General features: G+C 39.4%; 1 protein-coding gene and 1 long non-coding RNA gene across 6 annotated transcripts in view; one reads left to right on the top strand and one right to left on the bottom strand.

Moving 5' to 3' along the window:
- The window catches only part of LOC120408072, a 111470-nt gene extending 107177 nt beyond the window's left edge, over positions 1-4293 (bottom strand). Inside the window, exon 1 of the long non-coding RNA XR_005600403.1 lies at positions 4169-4293. This is a non-coding gene — a long non-coding RNA (uncharacterized LOC120408072). The remainder of the gene's footprint in view (positions 1-4168) is intronic.
- ARRDC3 (arrestin domain containing 3) lies at positions 1943-17799 on the top strand. 5 transcript variants are annotated; one of them, XM_039544592.1, is made up of 8 exons: positions 1952-2591; positions 6726-6807; positions 9233-9380; positions 10589-10691; positions 11034-11290; positions 12146-12308; positions 13155-13309; positions 15879-17799. In XM_039544592.1, exons 1-8 carry the CDS (start codon positions 2312-2314, stop codon positions 15933-15935), a joined length of 1245 nt encoding a protein of 414 aa, XP_039400526.1. In that variant the 5' UTR covers positions 1952-2311; the 3' UTR covers positions 15936-17799. The 5 variants fall into 5 exon arrangements, with proteins under 5 accessions (XP_039400527.1, XP_039400526.1, XP_039400529.1 ...); XM_039544593.1 differs by lacking the exon at positions 15879-17799 and having other exon boundaries at positions 1943-2591; positions 13118-13297; XM_039544595.1 differs by lacking the exons at positions 1952-2591; positions 9233-9380 and adding an exon at positions 4293-4426.
- Positions 17800-19167: the final 1368 nt, after the last annotated feature.

Genomic DNA, 19167 nt, shown 5'->3' with positions numbered 1-19167 from the left:
AGAACTTCTGTAGGAGGAAATCTCCATAAACATCGTTCCATTGGACTAGCAGGAGTTTTCCTCATGTACGAGCAACAGGGCCTGCTCTCAAACCTGGCAGATCCCAGAGGATCCGCAGGAGATTAGCGCCATGGGGCACGGCTACATGGATTACTCCTGGCCAGAATCCCTGGAGGGACACTACAGAAAAGACAACATCTTGTCTTAACTTTTCTGCCTGATCTTTGTGGGAGGGGACATCAAGGTGAGAGTATACATGGCCCAAACAGTTTTCAGCTACTGTCCCAGAGCAGACTCTGAGGACTCAAGGGGGGGAACAGACCCATTGAAGCAGATGACCATCTCCCTTTCACATGGGAGAGGGAAGATCTGCACATGGAAGAGACTCTCTGCACACATATATGGGAGTAGAGGAACAAAACCATCAGGAAAGGGATGAAATACCATTGCAAAGTGTCTGTGTAAGTTCCCCCTATTTACCACAAGATGGTGCAGAAACATAAAACGTATTAAGAGATTGGAAGGAAATAGCACAGTCTCCCAAACTAAACAGCATGAGAATTTTCACCAGCTGTCGACGAAAGGAAAATGTGAAAGACTTAAGAAAATAATATAAGCACAATGCTACAAAGCAAAGCTGTTTCTCTGAACTTTATTTTAGATACATAATTCACAGAATCAGAGCAATATAACTGTTAACACATATTAATCTGTTTAACATTAATCATTTAAATTATATATCATGCTGAAATGCTTATTTCAATAAACAAGGGATTAGAAAAAGAAATGTAGCCTTGAATTTAATCTAGATAATTTGGTCAAGCAATGACAATATTCCCCCTATTTCTCCTCCCCAAATCAAATGTTACTATATAACAATTACATGTTAATAAGTGACAATAAAAACTTCACCTTGCTTGATGTTTAAAAAGTTGTTTTGCACAATGCTTCTAGATGCACTAATTAAGGTATGTCTGATGCTTATGTTTCTGGCTGCTTTTTAAAAAAGTCTTTTAGCACACAAATGTGCTATATTTTTTGAATCCATGCAAGATATATGGAAGGCTTTGCTTAATTTCAGAAGTCAGTGTTTAAAACTTTCTGTTTTTTCATCTATATATCAAGTTGCACCAATTCTCATAGAATCTTTATTTTAAAAAAATCTGTCTGATACATAAACTCATGCCAAACCTTTTTGGAGGATTTTAAATCCACTGTATTCCTACAGGTGGCACAGGACACAGAAGTGGAAATAATCTGAACAAAAATTGTAGGTGGTGTCTGTAATGACCTAATTGTGTATAAGAGGGAAGCACAGAGGCTTAAAGATATTTTTCCCTTTTCCTGTTAAAAATCAACTTTTAAAACAAAAATTGCAGGAGATCAGAGAAATCGCCAGTGAAATAGGTTGAATTTATGTGGGGTTCTTCTCTTGGTCTCCAGCACCAGAACTGAATGGGAGGGATGGAAAAGGGATTTAGCTAATGCTGGTGGAGTTCATCCTACTCTTTGGCTGGTGCTAAACCATTACTGCCAAGATAGACTTTTATTCCTGGCTCATTGAAATACTCTGAACTGGAGAGCAAATATTTTGCCTTCTGGAATGCACCAGATGCAGTGAATTAAATGAACTAGCCAAAAACTCTTCTTTGGGATGAAGAATGTCTCAGACCCCCAATATGTGTTTTATTTCCCTCAAACTCCCTCACCCCCATTCCAGTACAGCACTACCCAGAAGCAAATGATTTGGGAGGTTTGGGCTTGTGGCTGTGTCCTTAATCAGCTGCCTGAAGCTCTGGCTCTCAGCCCACTCTTCCCCTATCCTTACTGCTATAATATAATGCTGAACGCCTGCTATTAGAGGTTATTTGGTAATAATCTGCAGGGCTTGTTTAAAGAGTTTAGGGTAGCGAGCACACATCAGGGGAGACACACAATGGAGAGGACACTCGCTTCTGTTCCACAGCAGGCTCGTCTTCTCTGCTACACCTATAAGGGAAGCAGCAGCGGCCCGCTCATGCGCACTCCGGTTGTTTTTCACAAAGCTAGTCTTAAGTGAGCTGGCAGGCTAGAGCCAGCCCGTCTTTGTACAGAGACCACAGAGCTGGGTAGTAGCTGTGAACAGCATCTAGTGCTGTTACTTTTTAGCAATCCCAATGAAGTGTTTGTAGAGAATACACTGATCCTGCCTGCAAACTTTTTGCACGGCAGAGGTATTGATCAGTGTAAAGTGAAGATCACATTTCATATGAGATCTTGACTTTTGTTGTTTTTTTCTTACAATATATTTTTATAGACTTTGTTATAAAACATGGTGCTGGGGAAGGTGAAGAGTTTGACAATAAGCTTTGACTGTCTCAATGACAGCAATGTCCCCGTCTATTCTAGTGGGGATACAGTCTCAGGAAGGGTCAATTTAGAAGTTACTGGGGAAATTAGAGTAAAATCTCTTAAAATTCATGCAAGAGGACATGCAAAAGTACGCTGGACAGAATCTAGAAATGCTGGATCCAACACTGCCTATACACAGAATTACACTGAAGAAGTAGAATATTTCAACCATAAAGACATCTTAATTGGGCACGAAAGAGGTAAGTCATTTTATTGCACTAGTTAAAATTATATACAATCGTTTTGGATGCAAGAGGGTACGGCATTGTATCGTGTATCTTGTTGGTTATTACAACCTGTTTTTAATGTACAGGTATAAAAAACCAGAACAAATACGAAAGTAAAAGTGCAGTGCCTCTTTGTGGGATTTAGATTTTGATGATATGGACGTTTACTGTTAAAACTGCATTGAGGTGCATCTGCAAAGTGCCTACAAACAAGACTTTTCCCAACTACCTGCCCTTAAACAGAGCCTTTCATACGCATTTCCAATGCATGGGGATTCTATTTGTTTAATGTAAAAACACTTTTGTCCTATGGATCTGATAGACATTAGTAGGCTTTTGCCTCTCTACGGGATTAAGAAAAACTGGAGCAGAAATCAGATGTAAATGGTTTAGTTCATTTTTTTTGGTAATCTCGTCATACATACTGAGATATAATTAATACATCGAATTCTGCTTTTGACATTTATGGAAACAATTCCAATTTTCAAATTATATATGTGATAATCCTTCAAGGATGGATAATTGTTGGCAGATAAAGGATTCCATGTGGTTTATTTTGACATATGCAGTCAGCACCCCACGTGTGGTTTTTTTTCCTTTGCTTTAAACAAGTTAGTAAAATATCTGAATTTTTTAATACACTATATGTCAGTGAGACAGCTGTAAAGAAGTCCGTCTGAAAGGCCATTTAGAGTCCATTATTGTGTAATTAGACCATCATTTCTAAGTTAGGGAGTTCTGGAACCTGCATTCAATGAAACCTACTGTGCCAGCCCCAATGGAAATGAAAAGTACTGTGGAAAATGATCTAATTTAGGTTAGGAAAAGGGAATAAAGCATTTTCAAGAGAGGAGTGGGTCTTCGGACTGTTCATCTATTGTTTGAATGGTTACATTGTGGAAGTATAGGAGACTAAGCTTGTTTTTCTGAAGTTTCCACCCTTTGTTAGAAGCGGTTCAATCCTGTTTGGGACCAGTACAGGGGAGTGGGAGGGGGTGCTTATTCTCCTCTTAGCAGATTGGTTTACACGCGTCAGGTGATGGCGATGACTTAATTCCTAGCACAAGAAAATGATGTTAAAAGTGTTTATGTAATTTTCGGCTGTTTTCTCTTTTTACATCTCTATGCAGTATATTTGCTGCAGAGATAGGTGCATGAGTAGGGTATTTTCCCCCCTTTCCTCCCTAAGAAATGAATATCAGTAAAGAAGTTACCTAGTGTATGTTACACAATCATAGAAAGGGTTTAAGTTACCAGGGTGGAAGCAGGTAAATATAATTGGTAGAGGCATAGAGATAAAAGGCTCTTTATTTTCCTACCGTGCAAACATTTCATCCGTGCAAAGTGCATTTGCCTTCTCCCCTATATGCAATCCCTGAATTCCCTACCTCCATCACAGAGAGGTGCAAAAATGTATGCATGCTTCAGAGCAGGGTGTAGGATCACAAATATGTCCACAGAGGTTCCCAATTGCTGTTTTAAAAGCAAGAATGACTTTGCATGTGTGAGTATATATCTCAGGTGTCTTTCCACCAGTCCCATTCACGTACCTCTGTTTGGATGGGAAGCAGGAGACGGAAGATGGAGTAGGTCTGAAGCTTGCAAATGAGAAGCACTTGTAGATAAGCGCAGTGTGTGTTGCGTAAACGCCGGTGATTTGTGCATTCACTTAAACTGTGAGCTTAGAGGAGCTCAGGCACCCGCTCGCTGAGCAGCACAGCCAGCGACTGCTGCTACCGTGCACTCTGCGCTGAATGGAAAGGGAGTTTCAATGACTTAGCTCCGGCAGCACCTCTCAGCCTAGCCTGGTAACAGAGACCACGCCCAGGGCTCACTCAGTCATTGGCCCAGTGGGGTTTGTTAGCCTGTTGCTAAGGCGATGCCGGCCGCTAATTGGAGGAGGGGAAGGCGGATGGGGGCGGTTGCTCGCAGGCTCCAGTTAGTCCCGGGGTCGTAGCGTGCGGGGCGAAGGGGCGGCTGGCGGCGGTGTCCGCTCGCCGCCCTGCGCCGTGAGCGGTTAGGGCCTGATCCTGCCCCCGGTGAACTGAGCGGCTCCTCGGTGGGAGCAGGATCGGGCCCTCCCCCCGCAGTCTCACTGTTCATACAACCGCTCGCCGTCCCCCGGCTCTGGCCGCGGCCCCTCGGACTAGACCCGCTCCGCGCTGCTTGCAGCGCCGGGCCTTGCCGGCTTCGGCCGCGGGGAGTCGTGAGGCCGAGGCCGGAGCGGCTCTGCCCTGACTAGGGTCCCGCGTGGCTTAGCACCGGACTGGCGGGTCCGGAGCGGGGGGCGCCCAGTGATCCAGCCCACCCGGGGGGGGGGGTACCGAGGAGAAGCAAATCCTCCCCGGCGCCCCCTGCCCGCGCTTTGCCGGGGCGAGCCGGCGCCCGGCTCTGAGAGCCCCGGGGCGTGCGGCGGGAGCCCGGCCCGTAGGGTGGCGTTAGTGCGGTGCCTGGGCCCAGCCGGGCTGCCCCTTAGCCACCGGCCCCTGTGGCCCGGGCTGGGATTTGAGCCCCGCCCGGCCGTGGTGGGAGGCGGCACTGCCAGGCAGCGTGCGGAGCGGGAGCCCAGGCAAGGGGCGGCTCCCCCGGGCTGCCAAGCTGGGTTGCGCGTGGGGGAGGTGCTGAGCAAACGCGCTAGTGTAATGTATACGGTATGTATATGAGCGGCTGGCTGGTTGGGGAGCTGCTCGCGCCGGTTTAGGCCGGTCCTCTCCTGCTCCAGTCTGGTCTGTGATTGACAGCTCAGCACTTGTTTACCACAGCTTTGCTGCTGCTGCTGAGACTCAATGGGAGTGCTGAGCTGGCAGAAAGGAGGAGAAGGAGAGAAACTTCAGTGCCAGGAAACGATTAAAAAATAGAAACGGATAAAGACTAAAATGCCCTTGTGAAAACCTAGGATGTAGTTTCCGTGACATTGCATGCTGGAGATGTGCACAAATCTCCCTTAGGAGGTGTAAATTATCTGATCCTGTAGATATTATGTATCCGAGAGGTAGCCCAGTTAGTCTGGATCTGTAAAAAGCAACAAAGAGTCTTTCATCAGACCAAGTGGGTATTCACCCACAAAAGCTCATGCTCCAATGCTTCTGTTAGTCTGTAAGGTGCTACAGGACTCTTTGTCCTTTTGGTAGATATTATGCCTCTTTCATATAACCTGTGGTAAAGAAGTCAAGAGTGCAGCACACTTTTGGGGAGCAGGGGTGTGAAGGACTAGAACAAAACTCTCTTTTTCTGCCCCCCTTTTTTTGGGGGGGGCTCTCAATCAGGCCCTGGTGAATACAGATATACCCATTAACCCACTTAATTTGCATTCAAGTATTTATTATTTAACAGACTTCCCTCAAAATGGAAAATTTGACTGTGTTTCAAGTTTTATAGTTCACAATAAAATAAATTTTATTGGACATCCAGTTTAACATCAAGAAATCATAGATAAGAACAAGGAAGGTCAACTTTTCTGGAACTTGACAAACTGATCCTCCCTGGATACCTACTAAAGTGTAAAACACTTCAGATGGATTGGCTTTAAACAAGGCTGATTGTTTTGTAGTAGCTAGCCACCCTTCCACACCCTTTGATTTTGCAAGTACTTCCCACATCTTTTTACAGAACAGGATTTTTTTATCTAATTTCTGACGTCTGTTGCTAGGTAGGAAATAAAAGGAAGATGAATTGCTAAATTTAATCTTCTGGTGCATACTCCATAGTCAGTATAACATGGAATTGCTTTTTGAATATCATTAAGCTATTTCATTTAAGACACCTAGAAATTGTATTGAAAAGTTATTCCCATTATAATTTTGTAATATGTTTAAATAAACACTGGAGTTGTAATAATCACATCCAAGCCTATGTTCAAATCAAGAATATTCTCTATTAAAATTGTGGCTAGAATCCTTTTACATAAAAGCATGTTAAACATGTTGCCTATATTTAACAATTTTTTGTTTTATTGAATCCAAATAGATAGTGATATTTCTTACTAAGATACAATTTTTAAGAGTTCAGATGTTAATCCCTTACAGTATGAACAAGAAACCTATGTAATATATTGTGATATGTAAAATGTTCACAGGTGAAATAGCTTTTTGGGTTTTTTCTTCCTAGATGATGACAATTCTGAAGAAGGCCTCAACACTATTCATTCAGGAAGGCATGAATATGCATTCAGCTTTGAGCTTCCACAGACGTAAGTACCACATATAATACCAATGCTGTATGAAATAATGTTGAAATACATACTTATGAAAGCAAGCACTGTATGGAAAATTCTAGTGGGGGGGGGAAATAAAACCCTTTTCAATGGTGGTAGGGATTCCACTAAAACATGCTACAAGGACATAGTCCTATTAAACTATTAAAGAGATTACTTTTATTCTAAGTGGAAACATTTTGAAAATTAGGGCTATTGATTGAAGGGCAGCAATCATTTCCTTTTGTGACCTGTTGCAAATGTAATGTGTGCTACTTGGTCATACCCCATGCAATGTTTTACTCACTATACAGAGGGTAAAGGAACCAGTTGACCACTGGACCCTGCAAAGTTGCTGAGATCACTTCCTGATGAATCAAGATTCTACTGGAGCCCTGTAGATAAGCAGAGTTAGTGATAAGAAGAGAATTTAATACTAATCCATTTGGGTTTATTTGGACCAGATGTGATAGAATGAACTACATCTGAACAGAGGGGTAAACACCTTTGAGAGTTTAGACTAGTAAATGGGGGGGGGGGGAGAAGGGGACATATATTTTCCAAGAGGGTGGTTATGCAGAAAGCAGGGTAGAAACAAGCAGATGGATAGATAGCAAGGAACAATATTAGGTCAGGCAATGTTAATACTTTAACAATGTAATCTGGACATAAAGAAATTGGATGTCCCTCTGAGAAAATGACTAAAGTGTACATAAATGCAAAAATGGGAGGTCTGAAATTATTTATACACAGGAGATATCAACATCATGGGCTTAACTCAAATATCAGTGGATGCTAAGTAATGAGAGAGAGTAACAGGAAGAACAGAAGCAGAGAGGAGACTTTCAATATAAAACAAGTAATTAAGATAGAAAACCTTGGATAAATACCATGCAAGTTGGGATATCCTAACTTCTACATTAAAACCAATAAAGTGCCTGATTATTAGAGATGCTGAGCACCTGCATTTCCCATGGCTTCGATGGAACTTGCAGATGCTCAGCACTTCTCAGGCTCAGTTGGACTAATGTGATACTGCTGGAAATGCTATAGTATGACTAGAAACACATTAAAAAAGACCTCTCTATGGAATTCTAGAAGCCAGCTGGGCACTCAGATGAGAACATAATTTACCAATATTCAGAATGCTCTTTTGACTCAAACTCTGTTATACAGACTCTGCTTGTGTGTTCACAAAATTCTGTTCTCATTTTGAAAAAAAAAATGGTTTTCCATTCTGTAATTGGGACTAGACTTTAGGAAAGTAATCAGGAAGTAAACATATGGGTGAACAACCTGAGTAGTAGGTTTGGACTTCAAAACCAATGGTACTGGACTTAGGAGATGTAGAAGTTTGAGATGGAAGAAGACAAGTAAATTATTACAAGGACTGGTCAAAACAGTCCTTTTTTTTACTATGTTAATGACTTAAAAGCGACCATGAAATTAGCTCATGATGAAGAACTTTAGAAAGAGAGAACTGATGATAAAAGCCTGAAGAGTAACTTAGTATAGCAAAGTGGAGGGTATAAAGTATAAAGAAATGGGATGTCCCTCTTAGAAAATGGCTTAAAGTATAAACATGGTATAAACTCACTGGTTAAGTGCTGAAAAATAGGGTGCTGATAAAAGCCTTCAACTTGGATTTTAATAGCACTGAGAAAAAGTAAGCACATTTCTCAGATGTACAGATAGAGGTGTCAAACTATAGGTTGAAAGAAATTAACTCTAGCACTGCATAAGAACAGTGAGGCTGTGTTTAATTCCTGTTTTCTGTGTGAAATTCTAGGATGTAGAAATACAGAAGTACAATTCAGGAAATCAGAATACTGCAGATTGAGGCTCTTAGTTATTTTACAATGTTAGAGAAACATAGGGGTTGGTCAGGCAGCTTTTTGTAATGTCTGAACTAGGTTGTCTAAAGTCAACTACAAGAGCAAGAGGTTAAACTAGCTAAGGAAGAATCAGATACAATAGGAATGAAGGCACAATTAAACAGTACTCAGAATAGTTAATCTACAAAATAGACTACCACAGATAGCAATTGGAGCAATTCATACTAATTTTAAAACTGTTGTTAGCATTACTTTGTCCTAGAACTTCATATATTCCAGATTTAAAAGTAGCTTCTTGTAAGTTTAAAGGAAATGTGTATCCTTGTGGCATGATCTAGCAAAATTCCTATGATAGTGAAAATTTCGACATACCTACTGTAAAATGAATTAAAATTCAACTACAGAGATTTTTTCTCCCAAACTTAATCCCTTTTGAAATATGGAAACTTTGCAAATAAGTTATGCTTAAATATTATGCAGCATAAACAATACTGTACAACTTATTGATTCTTATTCTGATCAGTTGTATCACTATTAGAAAGAGAGGATAAAGACTTACTCAATTTTGACCTTTGTGTCCTGCACAGACCACTTGCTACCTCATTCGAAGGCAGACATGGCAGTGTGCGCTATTGGGTGAAAGCCGAATTGCACAGGCCTTGGCTTTTACCAGTAAAATTAAAGAAGGAATTTACAGTCTTTGAACATATAGATATCAACACTCCTTCATTACTGGTAAGACTTGACAGAATTACTAATTGTTTTGTTTTTTTGGCATACAAAAAAAGTATAACTGAAACAACATCAAAATCTTCAATTTTTACTAATATGCTCGTTAAACTGCAACTATGCTTTAAATATTGCATTTGAGCAACTCCTAATAGCTGACAATTTGAAAACAAACTTCAAGTACTTGGAGTTGCTTATTTTTAAATAATCTACATTTAACTTCAGTGGTGAACTGCATACATGATAAACTATGAAATCTCTCTTTCAAGAGAAAATTGTATTAACTGTTCTTTGTTGATTTAATAAAGAATAATTTATTTTTTTGAGAAGCAGTGTTACTCCTATGAATCTTTCAACAATAGACTGCTAACTTAAAAATGCAAAGTAAAATTGTACTACAGTGCATTATTCATAACTTCAATATGGATATTGTCTGCCAATGGGGAGAAATTATCACAATTCTGTAGAATATTTTTCTCAAATTTTATCTTACTGAACTATTTAGATATTGCATTGAGATGTTTTCCGTGAGGCACACTCATTTCAATCTGGCCTGAAATCCCTTTTCTTTTTTGCTCAAATGGTAATGTAGGCAAAAAAATGAATAAAATACAGTCCATTGAAATAGGTTTCTTTTGTGTGTGGATGAAAAAAGTTGGATTTTCCTAGACAATTCAGTGGGCTTTGGATCAGGGCCCTGATCTCATGTAAGGCAACAACAGAAATACATTGATTTAGATGGGAATGGCAGCAGGATCAATATTCAAGTAGCCAGGGATAGGGATTTTTTTAATTTATTTTTACTTTTTCAAAAGTAAAATGGAATGTGGAAAGATGTCTTAATTACAGATTATTATATGGAAAGTTATACTGACAGTATGTTGCAGAAATATGGGCTAAAAAGCCACCAACTGTCACATATACAGTATTTTCTAATTTAAATTGTCAGAGTTGAGGATGAGCATGACATGGGTAGCTCTTTAGTTAATTACCACCGCTAGTGCTGGGATGACTTTTTAGGACAAAACTTGCTTGCTTTACTTACATAATGCTGTTGAAGTGAACAGGACTATTCTCATGATTAAAACAAGCAGCAGGAGTTGGCCTTTAAACTCTAATGGTTATTCCTCTGTGTTGATTAAAAGATATGTAGAGGTACTTCTATTCTGCACTGAACCCAAATTTAATCACGGGTATCTATTGTTCTTTTGCAGTCACCCCAAGCAGGCACAAAAGAAAAGACTCTCTGTTGTTGGTTTTGTACCTCAGGCCCAATATCCTTAAGTGCCAAAATTGAAAGGAAGGGCTACACCCCAGGTACGTAGCAGAGTAGTTACAGAAAAAAAGACTTGTTTTTTAAAAAGTACCCTTTTACATGTATAGCCATATGTAAATAATAAGTACTTGTGAGTATGCTGTTAATCAAAACAGACCAAGTAGTAGCTGTCTTCAAGTTGTTATAGTACATAAACTGCACATTTTGTTATATTTGCTTATGTCGTGCATGATTCTGTTTCTGTTGAAATCAATGGGTGTTTTGCCAGTAAGTTCAGTAAGAGCAGCATCTGGCCCATTGTAACCATGTTTAGATTGCTGAAAATGTTTTTGCAGTTGCTATGTAATATAACAAGAACAATATGAAATTCTGTTTTGTTCCAGGTGAATCAATTCAGATCTTTGCTGAGATTGAAAACTGCTCTTCCCGTATGGTGGTGCCAAAGGCAGCCATTTATCAAACCCAGGCATTCTATGCCAAAGGAAAAATGAAGGAAGTAAAACAGCTTGTTGCCAACTTGCGTGGGGAATCCCTGTCATCTGGGAAAACAGAAACCTGGAATGGGAAACAGTTGAAAATTCCACCTGTTTCCCCCTCTATCCTTGACTGTAGTATAATCCGTGTAGAATACTCACTAATGGTAAGTAAAATGCTCAGATTGTCTCAAAGCATATATTAGGGTCTCAAACACGCGGCCCGTGGAGTCTCTCCCCCCCCCCCCCCAAGTATTTCCTGTGGCCACAAAGCTCTCTCCCTCCCCTCCCCTCCCCTGCCCGTCCCCACTCTTCTGCCTACCGCCAGGCGCTTCCCGCTGCTAAACAGCGGGGCAGGGATTTGGGGAAGGAGTTGGATTGGGGGTGGGGAAGGGGTGGAAAGAAGCGGGGCAGGGCCTCATGGAAGGGGTGGAGTGGGGGCAGGGCTGTGGCAGCGTGTTGGGGGGGTGGAGGAGGGGTCAGTGATGTGGCCCTTGGGCCAATGTACTAGTCCTTGTGGCCCTCGTGGTCATTTGAGTTTGAGACCCCTGGCGTATATGATATGAATAATTTTCATGGAGACATCCACACAAACTTAGATATTTTTGGCTAGTTGGCTGTGAAACCTACATATCTTCAGCAGTAATCCTTGCTGCATTATAATGAATAGTTTAAGTTCCAAATGCACATCACAGCAGGAAATTTGCTAAGGGTGATTGGTTAAAACCATGGCAGATCTTAAAATATTTGCCTGTCAGCTAAGTAGATATATAATGTAAGTGGAAAACATGCAGCTGGGCTTCGATGCTGAGAGATGATGAGAATCCTCAGCTTCCATTTATTTTGGTTGGACTTCAGGGAGCTCAGCACTTTTCAGGATTGATCCTAAAGGAGGAAGAGAAGCAAGACCCATGTGTATATTGGAGCAGAATTTAGCTCACTAAATCAAAGGGCTCATACAAAACCACAAAGACCATCTGTTTCAACATTTAATCATGGCCTTTTTGTCACTTACTTTTTAGGTGTATGTTGATATTCCTGGAGCAATGGATTTATTCCTTAATTTACCACTTGTCATTGGTACTATTCCTCTACATCCATTTGGCAGCAGAACGTCAAGTGTAAGCAGTCAGTGTAGCATGAATATGAACTGGCTTGGTCTGCCACTGCCTGAAAGACCTGAAGGTAACTTGACAATACAATTCCCAAACAATTCACAGTTTTTCTTGATTTATTTATTTATTTTCCCCCCTGACTAACACTTCACTGATATATTAAGACCTAGATTATCCCCTCCTGTAATAAAAGACACAGGGCAGGAGGAAATCTCCTCAGGGTTGCTACCTTGTTGAGATCTCCTCCACATCATTCCACCATGAGGTTAGAGTTCCTTTTTGCCTCTCCTAACCCCAGAAAGGTAATCTGTCACAACAACTGGCAGGTTCAGTGGAATCAGTGCACAGAAGGACAGGGCCATCTGTGGAATCTGAGTACCTCCACATCAGCTCTGTCTGAGGCAGTGCAGCCCACTGCAGCTATGCTACCAAGGTCTCACTGTGACCCCAGGATCCTTGGTAGCAGATGCTTTGTGGAAAGGTAACAGTCTATATTACCTTTTTATGGGAATTCTCCACATGACTGGAGGGGGGGGGAAATGATGATTTGCATCCCCGTTCCCTCCTTTTGGGGTACCTAGTCTGCAGCCCAGGCCAGGGAGAGACCCTGTATGGGATCCACAGGAATGTGAGGTTGCCCTGCTCCCCCTACAGAAAATGTGGGGATTCCTGTTTGGATTTCAGGGAGACAGTCAAACCAAAGTAGATGAAAATTCTCAACGTGTCTTAACGTAAACTTATTTTCTTAGATTTAAGTTAAATAGCATGGACTGTTACACACAAGACCATCTATAACACTTGTCACTGAGCACTTTTATCTACCTAGTGCAAATTATAAAGTTTAATATTTGTCATGTGTTGTATTTTGACATGCATAAGAACTGTTGTTCGAACTGCGTGTACCTTTTCCCTACAGCACCTCCTAGCTATGCAGAAGTGGTCACAGAGGAGCAAAGGCAGTCCAGCCTTGTACCCATAGCTGCTTGTGATGATTTTGAGAGGGCACTTCAAGGACCATTATTTGCATATATCCAGGAGTTTCGTTTTCTGCCTCCACCTCTCTATTCAGAGGTAAGCAAACAAAAATGCAGTTAGCCATAACAGTCTATTTTGCGTTTTTTTGCATTCTCCATTCTAGTAGCAAAAGTTCAATAAGCAGAAAAAGAACTTTTGGGTTCCACCCCCTAACATTTATATAAATCACTCACTAACGCAAAACATGGAGCAAGATTTTCTTTCACTTACACCAGTATAATTCTGAAGTATTTCATTTACTTCATTGACTAGTGAAGATGTACACCAGTGTAGCTGACAGCATAACCTGGCCTATAAAGTGGCAGCTGCAAGTGCTCATTATCTCTAATAAAATGAAATCAGGCGACTTTTATTTTGAGGTGCCTACAGATGGATTTAGAGGTTAATTTAAGACCCCTGTCTATGAAAATTTTGGCTCTAGTCTTATAGATAGGCTCCACAACAGAAATCACCTGATTTTTTTTCAGAGCTCCCAAGCCACCCACATCTTACTCTAATGTAAGTAGGAGTAAGAGGTATTCCTTATAGTCTAAAATTTCTCACTGGAGTGAGCTGATTATTCTTTGATCACTTTCTTACTTCATTACTCTTGTTTCTATTGGGCCACTAACCTTAAGTCTATTAATAGTAAACGAGGACAAAAATAATATTTTATATCATCCATCTTCATCTTATATCCCTTGATGTATGCTACCCTCAGTTTTCACCATGTTTAAAAGGTGGTATATTCAGGATTGATAGTTATGTATGCTGCAGATCTCGAGTGTTAGCTCCTAAGAGACTAGAAGCCCGTTGGCAGACCTTTGTGCTAATTCCATAAATTTTTTGCAAATTATCCAGAATATTGATTTTATAGTGGAATCAAGTTCTCTCTCTCTTGTAATTACCTTTTACAGTACAATTACATTTGCAATATGTCCTTTGACTATCAGTAGGTACTTCAATAGTACGTATAAAGCTATAGTTTGATAGGAATGGGGGGCACTATATTGGTCAATAGCTCATATTTTTTCATTTTATTGGATTACTAAAGTGTGATTCCAGTTTGGCCAACTAGGCCTAATCAGACATAGCACTAGGTAAATGTAGCTACATCAATAGGCCTGTGATTCCAGTTTTAATTCTTTTGGTTAGTATTCAAGTACTGAGTTGACTTTTTTTGGTTTCTTGTTGATCTAGAGAGCATTTAACATTGTTTAGGTCCAGAATATCTCATACCTCCTTCAAATTAGTTTTTCTGCCTGCCATTTCAGGTTAGCCAGTGCTGGCTATTTGGCTTGTCTCTTTCTATTCTCTGAAGTCCTTCTGAGGCAGGGCTTTCATAATCAGAATCCACTTTTGTAGAATAAGCTGCCAGCTGGGAAGTGACATGCTTGGACCAGGCTGATTTAAAATCTGCCTGAAATATAAGATTCTTCAATGCCATCTGGGATGGATTTTAAGCTCTATAAAACACCTTGGGATGAGCAGGCAGTATCAGTGCCTGTTGAGTGATATCTTTTGTAACTGCAAGAAGGAAAACTATTTGTGTAGAATAAAAGAACAACACTTTTTATCCTTTGTTTAGCTGTACTTTTGTCAATTCTACATGTTAAGAAAGTAACATTATTAGTTTAGATTGTAGAATGGTAATACTCCACACACGGAACACTAACAAACCAGCTGTGTTTTGATTTGTAATGCTGAAGACTCCAAACCAAGGAATTCAATCCACTATTGATTTGGGTATTGTTGCTGTTTTTCATGAAAAACCGCAACAAGCCAGATTTTCATAGGTATCCATATACATTGCCTATATATGCAGAAAGGCACCTAGTGAGATTTTCAAAAGGCCATAAGTTTCTAACTCCTATTGATTTTTAGACAGTACAATGACAGTGTACAATATTGCCCCCTAAGCTGTATATGTAAGATAGCTAATATAGTTTTCTTTTCGAGATAGTATGTTACAACAAATGAGAAGCAGGGAGAGTAAAGCTACATGACCTTGAAACACCTCAATAGCAGAAACTGGTTAACTGTCAAATTGTTCTAAAATAGTTCTTGACCAAAACTAAAATGACTGTTTTATTGATTTATCTACTTTTTCAAGAAAAATTTCTGCATTTGATAAATTAGTGAAATACATCAGTATAAGTTCATGAGTAATACTCAATGATATCATTAGCAAAAATCATGTTTCATATAAAATATCATTTAAGCAAACTATTCAACACATTTCAAATAACTGAAAATTGTTTGTGCCTTGCAAATAATTAGAAATGACACTTTATAATGGTTTTTTTATCCATTAATTTTCATTGTTTACATGATTAGCTCTTTATGCCTAAACTCATGGTACTGTCAGGTCATAGCTATAGCCTTTCATTGTGTTTAAAATACAAAAAATTAAACATGGATGTATTGGATACAAGCCAATATGGATAATTGGTCACCTGATCCAAAGTCCAGTATAGTCAGCAGTCACTTTCTATTGACTTTAGTGACCTTTGGATCGGGCACAGTATTTGTTTGTTTATCACAATATTTGTAACTTGTGAATTTGATTCTTAATTTAAAAAAAAAAAGTTGTAAACTAAATTTCTATTTTTTTCCTTCCATTCAGATTGATCCAAACCCAGATCAGCCCACAGATGACAGACCATCTTGTCCCTCTCGTTGAAGGAATCATTCACTAGCTGACTTGATTTGGATTTTTAGTCATATCTCTGCCGTGTTGAGGATCGAGGCGTCATATCAGAGAGATACTTTCAAAGGAAGTGGTATTGCTCTTGCCTGTGAAACGGTGAATAAGTGAAAACAACCTTTGATCATGCTTTTGAAGCCTACAACATCATAGGACTGCTCCACATGCTTGAAGACCTGAGCTTTTTTCCCTTAAATATTGGCACATACTAGGAGCAGCCTTATTAGCCTATGGTAATATGTGTCAAAACACTCACCATGTTGTAAAAGAGGGATGAGGACATTCTCTTCTGATTTGAAAATTTGCACATGCGCATTGCTTATGTTGTGCGGTTCAGTGTCACTACAGCTTTTTCTCATTTATGCTGGACTGTTACCCCTTCTAACTTGTTTGTGGTCCGCACAACAAGGAGCAAAAAGAAAGCTTTGAAAAAACAGTAACTTTAAGATGACAAATGCACTGACTTTTTTCTTTTAATTTAATGTAGCCTGGACTTTACCTACGTATGCACATGCTCAGAATTGTCCTAGTAGACTGATCATGTATCACCTCTTCAGCTGTGGATTTATTTACGAACATCAAATGCCTTCAAGCCAATCCTTCTTGCTGTATGTTTTGCAGCCTACTGTAGTAGACACGCAACAGTTATATGGAAAAAAATTAACAGGAGAAAATAGACTTCTGCAAGATTGTATACCTTGATTTCTTTTAAGAACTTGTTGCCTTTCTACTATTACCGCAAAGAAGCATTTTGTTACAGACTGCCTAAAATCACTTAATCTCAGGTGAACTCATCACTTGCCAAACCGTTGGAAAGCTATGTGTGTTTTGTTATGTTGCACTGTTACTTTTTCTTTGTTTTTTTTCCTTTGGTTTTTATTTGAAAGGGGGATTTAGAAAAGGGACATACCCATAAGTAACAAATGCACCCTCGTTCCCTTTTTATCTTTTTGCATCTTCAAAAGAGATCGGTCAAGTTTTGAAGCTTAAAAGAAGGCAGCACCAGCAGACACCAGCCAAGGGTTTTAAACAAGAAATAGTAATGTACTGTTCATGATTCAGCGTGAGGTGGAAAGGGAAATTGAATTTATTTTTATACATAATCACCAAATCTATACATACATAGTGAGTTTCTAGTCTAAAAGTATATTTTAAAGTGCAAGAAGAGTATAGGGTTGGTGAGATGGCTGTTTGTGTACTTTGTGTTGATCTTCAGCATTTACAAAATTGTAAAACAATAAAAGATTCTCAGAAAAATGAAACGGGGCCAGAATAGCAAAATTATCAGCCCTATTAGAATATTAGCTAGCAGAGATTTGTCTTAATGATTGATTCCCTTTCGTGCCCTTGAACTAAAAGCATGTATCCAAGCAAAAAGATTGTAACTGTACAGCCACATATGTAGAAAACTTCAACTACTTGAAGACTGGGGGCTTCCACCCTGCACATTGTGGAAGGGGTAAACTGTCAGAGTATTTGGGACAGGTGCACAGGGGCAGAGAACCATTGGATCCATTAGCACAAGTATCAGGATGTAGGCACTAGGAATTTTATAGGTTCATTTGCAAAAGCTGTTCATGTATAAAAAATTTTCAGAAAGAATTCAAGCACGATTTTTAACAAAAATAGTGTTTCTTGGGTTGGCTATTTAACATTCATGTATATTCTGTCATTTAATGCCATGTGTTACAAAGTGGTTGAAAATAAAAGTTAAGTCTCTGGCATGGTGGAATGCCGGAATGCTGTCTTGCTTTTAGGCTTCATAAAAAACAAAATAGGCTTTTCCATAAGTGGCCTTTATGAAAACATGGAAGACACTTCATGTTTAAAAATGACAGGGTGAAAAAAAACCCCAGTGTAAATACGAGTCGCGTTTTAAGTGATTCAGTTAAAGGGTTTGGGATTCAGCAAGCAAACTAATATGCTGGATAATAAGGAAGCTGGGTGATTTTTTTTTTTTTTTTTTTTTTTTTAATTTTACTAGACCATTTTTTTTTAATGTCCCTTCCCCCACAAAAAGGAAAAAAAACTGATGGGTTTGTTGGCATAAAAGGGCATTTGGTGGTTTTTTCCTTAATTTTTTTTTTCCTTTTTTGTTTGTTTGAAACAGACTAGGGAACAATTGTTGGATATGCATAGCATTAAATACTTATCACAATATAATGAAAAATGACATACGAAGCGGGATTGACCAATATCATCATAATTGGCACTGCATCAGAAAGTTTAATCAGATTCAGAGTTCTAAAAACGTTGTCAAATAGTCATTTCCATTAAAGTATTTTACGCAGTTCTTTAGAGGCATTATTTTTTCTTGTTATATAAATATTGGTCAATTCCTGATGTTATAAAACGTGAGCATCACAGTTGTTAGCCCAGTATTCAAGCTAGATTCCTGATTTTTGAATTAGGAAAAAAATGAGTAAAATCCAAAATGTTAAGAGAAACTAAGTGCAATATTAAATGTTTGCTTTATGGATTATATTCTATGGCTGTTTGTATTTTTTTTTCCTTTCTCCCTTCCCCCCCCCCCCCAATTTGGTGCTGAATATGTCCTTGTAGACTGATTTCAGAAAAAGTGGAAAACTATTTCCTATTGCTCTTCCTTGTGAAAAATAAACTTTTTTTTAACAAAAAACCTTTCTGTCTTGAGGTGCTTTATGTAGATAGCTACAAAACTTTTGCTATGAAACTATTTGTGAGAAGGTGTGACTTAAGAACACTTTACTATTTACATGACAAGTTTGGAAATTTTATCATAGGGCTCAATCATGAGATTGTGTTCAGTTTGAACTACTTGTGGCCAATGTTTTGAAAGATCAACTGTTTAAGCAACACAAGCACTAAGCTTCAGGCCCACCAGCTGCTGCTATGCAGCTATCCCAGTGACCTATCAGGATGGGTGGGTATTGTACCCTAGTTTCCCACATAGGAAAGCACTAATTATTGATAGGACACCTGTAAAGGACACTAAGTTTATATATAGTTATAGGGGGAGCCATAGTGGCCTATTCAGGTTGCCTAATTTTTCCCAGCACCTAAATTTTATAGTAGCTTTTTGTTTTTTGTTGCAGGGGGTTGCACTAGTGCTTCCATGATTTGCATCTGGAACTTGGAAGAGCAGCAGATGATAATGTTGGGATCAGGAAGGTGCCTTTTGCTGTTAGCAAAACACAGATGGGAAAGGGGAATTATTAAGTAGAGCTTG

Source organism: Mauremys reevesii, linkage group 6, assembly GCF_016161935.1.
Source record: "Mauremys reevesii isolate NIE-2019 linkage group 6, ASM1616193v1, whole genome shotgun sequence".
Classification (NCBI taxonomy): Eukaryota; Metazoa; Chordata; order Testudines; family Geoemydidae; genus Mauremys; species Mauremys reevesii.
The sequence above is the reverse complement of the archived record's forward strand: the minus strand, read 5'-3'. Positions and strand labels throughout refer to the sequence as shown.